This window comes from Bos indicus, chromosome 19 (assembly GCF_029378745.1).
Source record: "Bos indicus isolate NIAB-ARS_2022 breed Sahiwal x Tharparkar chromosome 19, NIAB-ARS_B.indTharparkar_mat_pri_1.0, whole genome shotgun sequence".
Taxonomy (NCBI): domain Eukaryota; kingdom Metazoa; phylum Chordata; class Mammalia; order Artiodactyla; family Bovidae; genus Bos; species Bos indicus.
In genome coordinates this window covers 49,462,981-49,473,696 of record NC_091778.1, presented here as the reverse complement: position 1 = coordinate 49,473,696, position 10,716 = coordinate 49,462,981, and the positions used below count along the sequence as shown (strand labels likewise).

The following is a 10,716-nucleotide window of genomic DNA, read 5'->3' as shown; positions in this document are numbered from 1 at the left end:
CGCCATTTTGGACTCCTTTTCCCTATTCTACCTACCTAACACTACCTAACAGAAACAAAAGCAATCCTTGCCTCTTACCTCCAGTTCTGTTATTGGGCCAAATGGAGACCCCGCAGCCCTGGTCATCCAGAGACAGGGGAAGGGGAGGAGGTCGAGTGAGGGCTCCGTCTCCCAGGCCTCTGCCAGCCGGGGCAGCGATCAATGGGACAGGGTTGGCCTTTCACGTGGCTTCTGGGGCCTGGACGGGGCTCTAAGGGGCTCTCACCTGGATCAGAGATCAGGTTGGTTCAAGGTCTCCGTGTGGTGGAGACGGGACTCATCCACTCTGGGGAGACGGCCTGGTTGGGGATGGGGGGGTAAGAAGGGTTGGCAGGTGTAGAAAGGGGTTGTTAGGCACGAGAGGGACACGGGAGCTCCAGGACTATTTGCAGCTCCGTGATGAAGCTGGCATGGGCTCCAGGGTTGATGTCTGTTCTCATATCACGAGGCTCTCAGCATCATAGTAGTGAGAGAGTCAATTCCTAGGCAGGTCGATAAGAAGTCTGGGGTCCCCAAGGAGGAGGTGATAGGGGTCTGGAATTCTCAAGGAGGAGGAAAGAACAAACATCTCTTTTTCTCTCCATTCCTTAGCCTTAGTCACATGCTATGGGTGGTTTAGTCGCTAAGTCGTGTCTGACTCTTGTGACCCCAGGGACTGTAGCCCGCCAGGCTCCTCTGTCCCTGACAGTCTCCAGGCAAGGAGCAAGAATACTGGAATGGGTTGCCATTTCCTTCTCCTGGGGATCTTCCTGACCCAGGAATTGAACCCAGGTCTCCTGCATTGCAGGCAGATTGTCTCACAACTGAGCTATAAGGGAAGTCCTTAGTCACATAAGAGGCTTTTTTCTTTAAGCCCAGGAATTGATAATTACAACAAACAACTCTGTTTAAACTCTGTTTAAACCCTCTGTACTGAGGGTTATATAACAACAATGTATCCTGCTTGAGGGCAGTTTTCCCTTCCTGAAAACCTTGGGGCCAATCCTGTTATCTTAAAATGTAAATTATGGGAGGGGGGTCTACCAAGATCTTTACAACCTAAACACAATCTTTTGATTTATTGTAATTACTAATTTAAAAAGTATATAACTCCCTTGCTAACACTAGAGAGGGGGGCACTCCCCATTCCCTTCTGATGTCTACTTCAGAAGCTTTCTCTGTGCTTTTCATACTTTAATAAAACTCTGCTACATAAAAGCGCTTGAGAGATCACGCCTGGTCTCTGGTCCCTAAACTAAATCTTCTTCTTTGGAAATCATGAGTCTGAGACCCTTCACTGGAAGCTATCAGTAGTCTGGGGGGAGAAGCACCCTCACCGTGACTACCCCCTGCCTCAGTGGACCCCAAGGAAGAAAAGTTAAGGGGACAGAACCCTGGTCTGTGGTAATAATAAGACCAGCCCCCACCGCCCCAGGGCACATGGCCCTTCCAGCATTCCGATCTCTCCCTTGGCCTAGGCCCTGCTGACCACCCACCCGGTCCCTACCTGAGCCGGGGATACATCTGCACCCACAGTTCCCATGGCACTGGTGGGTGGGGGTCGGGCACGGCTCTGCTGAGATGGAGAAGAGAAAAGAGATCCCCCATCAGAGTTCCTGGGGTGGCCTCAGCAATTTCACCCACAGGTCTCCCACACCACCCCTGGCCCCTGGCTCCCTCTTTCAACCCCAGGGCAAGGCCCTGACAGCATCCAGATGCCCAGCCTCACTGAAGCTCCCCTTTTCTCAGATGCTGGATGGTGGTGCTGAACCTCAGTCCAGTCCTGCAAGCAGGGCTGGTGTAGACGAGGGGGAAGGAGAGGGCCTGGCCCGGGGAGCAGGGGGCCCAGGGCTGGCAGCGGGCAGGGCAGGTAGTGTGGTGGAAACCCAGAAGGCCCTCCTCCTGCGGTTCCGTCTCTTCCTCCTGTTGACCCTCCAAGGAGAGCTGGGGGTTGTGCAAATGGAAGGGGACACAGTGTCAGACTCCCTGCCCCTGCTCCTGTCTGCGCTGTGCTCAGTCTCTTCAGTCGTGTCCGACTCCTTGCAACCCCGTGGACTGTGGTCCGCCAGGGTTATCTGTCCAGGGATTCCCCAGGCAAGAATATAGAAGGGGTTGCCATTCCCTCTTCTGGGGGATCTTCCTACCCAGTGATCGAACCCCAGCCTCCTGCATCTCCTGCGTCGGCAGGTGGACTCTTTACCACTCGGCCACCGGGAAAGCCCTGTCTTGGTCCCAGACGCATACTCATTTGTGTCTTTCCTAAGCCAGGACTTTCAGTGGCAGGTGCTGAGGGGCAGGCCTGTGAGAGCAAAACCTCTGCTTGTGGGTGAGCCCAGCTGGCTGCCTAGCACCAGCTCTCAAACTCTGCCTCTTGGTACAAAGCTACTCTGCCAGGGGAGGGTTTTTTTAATTGTTAGGTGAAGTGGCAGATGTGAAAAGGTCTCAGAACACAATCGTTCTTAGTTGTAAGTAGAAGAGTTTGGTGGTTGGGGATTCGTATACAGGGAAGACCCTGCTCCCTGATGTTGACACGCCTCCTGCAGGGGTTCAGAGGGTGATTCATCCCGGATCTGTCTCATTCATCCAAGGCTCCCAGGAGCACAGAAGCCACACATCAAAAAAAAAAAAAAGAGTGCAGAGGGAATTTCCTGCTGGTCCAGTGATGAGTAGCAGTTTCGCTGCTGTGACCCGAGCTCACTTCCTGGTTGAGGAACTAAGATCCCCACCAGGGATCTTCAGCTTGTGTGGCCTCCACTGTCTTGGTCCCTTGAATGCATGCGTGCATGCTCAGTCACGTCTGACTATTTGGGACCCCATGCACTATACCCCGCCAGACTCCTCTGTCCTTGGGATTTCCCAGGCAAGAACACTGGAGTGGGGTGTCATTTCATTCTCCAGGGGATCTTCCTGACTCAAGAATCGGCCCCAACATTGGCAGGCGGCTCCTTAAACAATGAGCCACCTGGGAAGCCCCGGTATATATTTACCCGGGCTTAAAACAAGAGGTAATAAACAGAAAGTGATGTTAGTGTGAGGTCAGAGCTGAGACAGGAAGCACGTGACTTCTGAGAAGGGAAATCAGTCAAAAACCAGGCAACACTTGTTGAACCAGCAGCAGCCCAGGGAACAACGGCTGCTGGAAGCTGGACCTCAGCCACCCTGTTTATCCCCAACGGTATCACCTGTTTGCTGATACAGGTAAGGTGATGCTCCCTGCTTCCCTCTTGGAAGAGTGGAAAGGGCTTGGGATAGATTGTCAATCAACACTTGAGTTCTTGTTCTTTCTCTCCCTCTCTCCCCATAAGCCCAGGGGCTGCAGTTGCTACAAAATTTCCTCCGGCTCCTTGGTCGTTGCATGAGGAGCTCAGCCAGCCATCTCTCGAGTCCAACAGCCTATTGCTTTGTGGTTATTTTCTCTTTTTGTCCTTTCTCTTCCTCTCCTACTCTGTCAACCACACAAGAACTGCTGTGACCCCAGCTTAATTCCTGGTTGAGGAACTAAGATCCCCAACCAGGGGATCTTCAGCTTGTGTGGCCTATTGCTTTGTGGTTATATCGTGTTTTTGTCCTTTCTCTTCCTCCCCTGCTCTGTCAACCACACAACCCTCTTAGAAGCCTGGGGCTGCCTTCCCACCATGGCCCACGTGGGTCCAGGTCATCTGGACTGAGCTCAGAGCTGATGCTTAGGGGACAAGTATAGTCCCCAGCCTCTTGGGGTCACACCCAAGGTTCCTGATGAATCCCATTCAATGAAGTCCTACCTGGTTAGAAGGGACTTTCCTATCCTGTGGCTCATAGTCTCAAGGAGCCTCTTCTTTCTAGATACGTGGGGATTTCTCTTTTCCCTTTGTATTCTTTTTGTGAAATTTACTATGTGACACATAATGAACACATCTATATAACATGCATGTGCCTTGCACAGTAAGATAATGTAACGATCAGCCCTGAACCCAACACTCAACCCAAGGACGAACTACCACTAAACTTTCCATCTACCTACTGTGCTACTCACCTCCCACCCAGACATAAATAACCAGCCTCCCAAAGTCTGTTTTTATTGTTCTCTTGATTCTTTCTTTAATTTAGTGCTTTATCACATATGCAGTTTAGTGCTTTATGACATATGCATTTATTTTCATTTGATGTAATAGTTCTACAACATATACTGTGTGCCAGCTACTGTTTTGAATACTTGTTAATATTGTCATTTAATTAGTTTAATCTATACACCATTCCCATGAGGAATGTGTTATGGTTAATCCCATTTTACAGAAGAGAAAACTGAGGCACACAGAGATTAAAGCGACTTGCCCAGGGTCATACAGATAGTAAGAAGGGGACAGGTGTTCTGGTTCTTAGTGCAAGAGTTTCTCTAGGGCATATATCTAAGGGCGGAATTGTGGGTTATAGGGAATGGCACTATTCAGCATTAGAAGATAATGCCTCATTATTTCTCAGAGAACCAAAATACACTCTCACCAGCAATATACGAGTTCCTATAGACCCACAGCCTCTCCAACATTTGGTCTTGTCGACTTTCTTAACTTCTGCCAATCTAGTAGATATAAAGTGGTTCCTCATCGTGGTTTTAATTTCCCTTGCTCCGAGACATTTTGTTTTCTTTGAAATGTTCATCATGTCTTTAATATACTCAAAATTCTCAGTTGTTTTTTCTAGCAGTGGTGATCTTGAGGTCTCGCTTAGGAAATCCTCCCTTGCCCCAAGGACATAAACATACTCTCCTATAGTTTTTATGGATTTCCCTGGTGGTTCAGCAGGTAAAGAATTTGCCTGCAACACAGGAGCCACTGCAGGAGCCAAGGGCTTGACCCCTAGGTCAGGAAGATCTCCTGAAGTAGGAAATGGCAACCCACTCCAGTATTCTCGCCTGGGAAATCCCATGGACAGTGGAGCCTGGCAGTCTACCGTCCACTGGGTCACAGAGTTGGACACGACTGAGTGACTAAGTATATATTTTCTTATAAAAGTTTTTAAAGTGTTCTTTTACATGTAAATCTTTAAATTAGATAGAATTGATTTCTTCATTCCGGGTGAGGAATGAAGGGATACATCCCTCCCAATGAAGGGAGCAATGTAGGGATAAGTTTCCCATCCTTTTTCTCCACATAGTTGACCAGTTGATCAAGCATCATTCATTTTTATCTCCTTCTCCACCCAGTGATCTCCAGGGCCATGTTTGTCAGGTGTGAGTTTCACACAAGACTATTTCTGGGCACTTTACCTTTCCACTGGTTAATTTGCCTACATCTACACTAAAATTATATTTTATAGTAAGTCTTCATATCTAGTAAGGCAAATCCCCTCATTTTATTCTTCTTTAGGGGTGTCTTGGTCCTTTTGTTCTTTCCATTATAAGGTTTAGAATCATCTTTTGTTTTCCATGAAATCCCTTATTGGGATCTATTAGAATTGCATTAAATCAATAGGAAGAAAATTGTCCTCATTATAATATTGAATCCCTTAGTCACGAACATGGGCGGGTTCTACATTTATTTAAATTGTGTTCAATGTCTTTCAATTGTGTTTTAGAACTTTCTGACTTTAAGTCTTATATTCTGCTATCTTTTTGTTTCTGTATATGTATCACTTCTATCTTTTTGCTGCTGTAATATAGTGTGCTTTTAAAATTACTTTTCTTTCCTGGATGCTCTGTGCAACATGCAGAACTTCCCTGACCAGGGATCAAACCTGTGGCCCCTGGAGTGTAAGTGCAGAGTCTTAACCACTGGACCACCAGGGAAGTCCTAAATTACATTTTTGTATGTTCCTGTTCTATACAAAAGCAATTTCTTTTTGGATATTGATCTTACAGCTAGCTGTCTTGCTGAAATCTCTGATTATTTTGAATCATTCATTTGAATGTTCTATCTAGGCAACCACATCATATGAAAAAACTGATGATTTTGCTCTTTTCCCATCCCTAGTCCTTTAATTTCTTTTTCTTGTCTTACTATATTGTCTAGGACATCTGGTAAAAATGTCAACATAGAAGCAAAGATAGTGGGCATCCTTGTTTGGGTCCAGATTTTAAAGGAATTACTCCAAAGATGTACTCATTAAAAAGATGATACAGATGTTAAAAAAATAATAGTACACATGCAAACTTTTTCTAAGTTTCCTTTATCATGTTAAGGATATTTCCTTCTAGTCTGCTAAGAGGTTTTATCATGAAAGAATATTGAATGTCATCATTTTTTTTCCTAGATCTGTTAAGATGATCATACGTTTTTTCTTCTTAAATCTGTAACATAAGATTTTAGTTTGGACTCCTTCAGAGTAGAGCCTGCAACAAGGACTTCAGTTCAGGTAGATTACTGAATTATTGAGGCCAAGAAGTAGGGATTGAAGGAAGAAGACTGAACCAGGGGAGAGAAAGCCAATAGAAGATGCATAACTGATGTTGCAGGTGTAAGCAAAGGGAGTTCAAGCCTTTCAGAATCTCTGATAGGTCTACAGGATGCTGGCTAGAACTGCCTCCCCAAAAGAAAGAGGCTGGACCATGTTTCTCCTAGCTCTTGGCCTCTCCTTGGTTGAGGGTTTCATGTTAGGGAACTTGACACTCCTAGGCTTCTAAGAAACACTAACAGGTATCTAAGTGATTCCTAAAGCATTGAAGAAGACCCTGAGGCAAAAAAGCAAAAAGGAAACATGGTATAAACTTGAGGTGAGGTCATGGAACAAAAGGTGAGTCTCAGGTTGCAGGAAATTTTCTGCTGTAAATATAGAGGATTTCAGAGCAGGGCAGAAGTATCGTGACATAAAGCACCAAAGTTTACTATTCCCAACAATAATAAATGACATTTGCAGCTGTCTCTTCTATCGTGCGACCAGCTTTTCATAGCTAAGCCTAACTTGGATATGATGTCTAATATTTTTAACACATGGCTAGATTTGGTCTGTTTGTGTTTTTATTTTGCATTTGTATTCACGAGTGACACTGGCTTCTAATTTTTCTATTTCATCCTATTCTTGTCTCATTTTGGCATTAAGGTTCCACTGGCCTCTTAGACAGCGTGTTCCTGCTAATTTCATTCTCAGAGAGAGTTTTTGTAAGATTAAAATTATCCCTACTTAAACTTCTGTAATGCTATCTAGACTTGATATTTCCTTTGTGGGGAGATTTCAAATTACGGATGTAATTTCTATAAGAGTTGTAGAACTGTTCAGGCTTTTTATTTCTTCTTTAATCAAGTTAGGTACTTTTTGTGTGTCTGCAAAGAGTCGGACACGACTGAGCGACTGAACTGAACTGACTTTTTCTAAGACTTATTCTACTTGGTTTCATATTTCTTGGCATAAATGATTTATAAGTTTTTAATTTTTATAAGTTTTGAATTTTTAAGCTTACTGAAGATTTGCAATGTTGTGTAAATTAAATTTTCATTTATGGTAAAATACACCTAACACAAAATATACCACATAACTCTTTTTCAATGTACATTTGGTTGGGTTACATTCACATTGTTTCACGATGGATCTCAAAACTTTTTTATCTCACAAAACTGAAAGTTTATACCCATTAAACAAACAACTCACCATTTCCCCCTGCCCACAGGCCCTGGCAACCACTGTTCTGCTTTCTGTTTCTATGAATCTATAGTCTTCTTCTTTTGTGAATTGCAAGATACATTACTTCATATTTTTAGAGTGGCTTATAATATACAGTATTATGTAACCCTCAGGTGTTCTACACAGGGCTTTGGTATTTGCCTACATTATGCAGTTATCACCACAGCAAGTCTAGTGTCCACCTGCTTCCATACAAAGTTATTCCGGTGTTACTGACCATATTCCTCATGCTGTGTTACATCCCTGTGGCTTCCTCTGTAATTGGTGCTTTGCCCCTCTTAAGCCCATTCATCTGTTTTGGACCCTCCTCGGCCCCTTCACCTCCAGCAACCACCCCTTTGTTCTCTACATGTAGGAGCCTGGTTCTGGTTTTGTCTGTTTTGTTTTTCAGATTCTGCATATGTGTGAGATCACATGGTGTTTGTCTTTCTCTGTCTGAGTCGTTGCACTTGGCATAACACCCTCTACGTCTGTCCGTGTTGTCGAAAATGGCAAGATTTCATTCTTTATGGCTGAATAATATTCCGTTGTGTATTATACCAAACCCATCTTTACTCATGCATCTATGGATGAACATTCAGGAGGCTTTCACATGTTGGCTACTGGAAATGATGCCACAGTGGACAGTGGTGCACAGGTATGTCCTCGAATTAGTGCTTTTGTTTTCTTCAGGAGGATAGCCAGAAGTGAAATTGCTGGATCATACGGCGGTTCTATTTCTAATTTTTGAGGCACCTCTACACGTTTCTTCACAGCATTCGCACCAATTTACAATCCCACCAGGAGGACACGAGGGCTCCCCTTTCTCCACACCCTTGCCAATGTTTTTATTTGTTGTCTTTGATGATAACCATTCTGACAGTGGTGGGTGATGTCTCATTGTGGCTTTGATGTGCCTTTCCCTCCTGATGAATGATGCTGAGCATCTTTTCATGTTTGCTTCAGTATTCATAATAGAGATATGTTGTATTAAAATTTCTTGCTATGATGATGGTTTTATCTCTTTGTTGTTCCTTCAAGCTAAGTGCTTACAAGTTTACAACAATTGTGATTTCTGTATGAATTGACCGTTTAATCTAGGTACTCATTGTATCCCTAATAAATATTTTTTTGTCTTAAAATTCCTTCTTCTTTGATATGAATAGACCTTTCCCGGCTTTTCTTTTGGTTAGCTTTTGCCTGGTATATCTTTTTTCATTCTTTGACTGTCAACCATTCGACACTCTTACTCATTAGATGTGTCTCATAAACAATGTAGAACTGGGTTTTGTGTTTAAATATCTTTTAAAGTGTAATCCGAGGAACGTCCCTGGTGGTCCAGTGGCTAAGACTTCCAGCTCCAACGCATGGGGCCTGGGTTCCATCGCTGGTCAGGGAACTGGATCCCGCATGCCAGAACTAAGACTTGGTGCGGCCAAGTAAATACATATTTTACAAATGTAATTCGAGATAAACATTTAGAAATGACTCAGTAAACGTCTTCCTCTAAACCTGCTAAAAATTGAGTTTAAAAACCTGCAGTTTATTTTTGGCTATGCCAGGCACATATGGAACGCCCATATGGAATGTTAGTTCCCCAGACCAGGGATCAAACACTTGGAAGCAGAGTCTTAACAACTGGACCGCCAGGGAAGTCATAAAAGCCTGCATTTGCAACAACCATCCATGGCTGACAAGCATCCTGACCCAGAAGGCTGCCCTCCAGGGTGGTGTGTTTGAGCTATTTTTCTGTTGTTGTTCCGTCTCTAAGTCGTGTCGACTCTTTCAACCCCATGGACTGTAACACACCAGCTCCTCTGGCCTCTACTACCCCATTTTTTTAGTAGACTTCTTTTTAGAAGAGCAGTTTAAGGCTTAGAGCAAAACTTAGGGGAAGTAGAGACTTGCCACATACCTCCTGTCCCCACACATGCACAGCCTCTCCTGTTACCAACATCCCCCACCAGAGTGGTCCATTTCTCATGACTGATGAGCCTGCATTGACACGTCATTATCACCCAAAGATCATAGTTGACATTACGGTTCAGTCTTGGTGTGTACATTCTGTGGGTTTGGGCAAGTGTGTGCTGACACATATGCACCATTGTAGTAGCAAACAGAGCAGCTTCTCCATCCTAAAGTCCTCTCTGCTCTTTCAGTCCATGTCTCCCTCCCTTTAATCCTGGCAACCACCAATTCTCCAACCAAACACTCCTCATTCCTAAATTCTCACCACCGTTCCATCACCTAATATCGTTGTGATTTAGGCAAGTTATTAATTCACCTGAGCCCTGAACTTCCTCAGATGCACAATCAACATTGCTAGATTTGGTGTGATAATGAGACGATATATTAAAACCTTAAATTAGTCCCTAACAGAGAATTGGCATCAGTGAAATGTTGGTTTCCTTTTCCTTCCTCCTTGAATTAGTAACGTGAAATCACATTTAGCTAAGAAAACAGACAAGAAAATGCCTGGGGACCGTGTGCATCACCAGAAATCTAAAAGGGGAGGGGCAGAGGACAGGGGAGAATGTCCAGCTATTGCCTCCCAAACCTTCTTTCCAACTTGGAAAGTCCCTCCCTTGTTGACACCAAAAAAGTGTCCTGTGGGATTCAGGGCTCTCCAGATTTGGGGCTTGTAGCAGTAAATGCCCCGTGTGCACATGCATCACACACACATGAGCCCCGTGTGCCCGCCTCACCCCTGATGGCAGCGTGCCAGGAGGACTAGGTATGTCCCGCTTATCAGCTGACTCCTGGCTTCCTCTGCCCAGCTTCTTGCAGACCTGTGGCCCTGGGAGCTGGCCTTCCATGTGGCCTCCCCAAGATCACTCAGATAATGAGAGGAAATACAGTCATCAGCTTCCAGAAGGCTGGGGGTTCAGGACTGCAACTGCAAGTCCTCCCCGCTGCCTGCCTGACCGGAGCCCTTCACCTCTCTGCAGGCAGTCCTCAGCCGTTCCCTGTGAGCCTGCGGACGCCACCCAAGATGTCCCCTTTTGGTGGCTGGGGAATGCTCGCAGCCTTTCTGGCTATGCTCTGCTGCCGAGGTGAGCCTGGGGGTCCAGACTGGGTGTGTTCCCGCCAGAGGTTAGGGCACCTGTTCCCCTGGTGCTGTGTGGAGAA

General features: G+C 45.2%; 1 protein-coding gene and 1 non-coding gene across 8 annotated transcripts in view; one reads left to right on the top strand and one right to left on the bottom strand.

Moving 5' to 3' along the window:
- Positions 1 to 2,689: 2,689 nt before the first annotated feature.
- Positions 2,690 to 10,716, top strand: part of LOC139176088 (intercellular adhesion molecule 2-like) — a 26,099-nt gene continuing 18,072 nt past the window's right edge. Inside the window, exons 1-3 of one of the 7 annotated variants that reach the window (XR_011562112.1) lie at positions 2,690 to 3,216; positions 3,324 to 9,317; positions 10,536 to 10,640. Coding sequence is in view for 6 of the 7 variants with exons in the window: in XM_070773781.1 (XP_070629882.1) it covers positions 9,143 to 9,317; positions 10,536 to 10,640 (280 nt within the window). In the remaining variant the exon portion in view is untranslated. The remainder of the gene's footprint in view (positions 3,217 to 3,323; positions 9,318 to 10,535; positions 10,641 to 10,716) is intronic. The other 6 variants (XM_070773781.1, XM_070773779.1, XM_070773778.1 and 3 more) reach the window with 6 other exon arrangements.
- On the bottom strand, positions 5,707 to 5,779 carry TRNAV-UAC (transfer RNA valine (anticodon UAC)). The gene has a single exon. It is a non-coding gene; the product is annotated as a tRNA-Val (tRNA).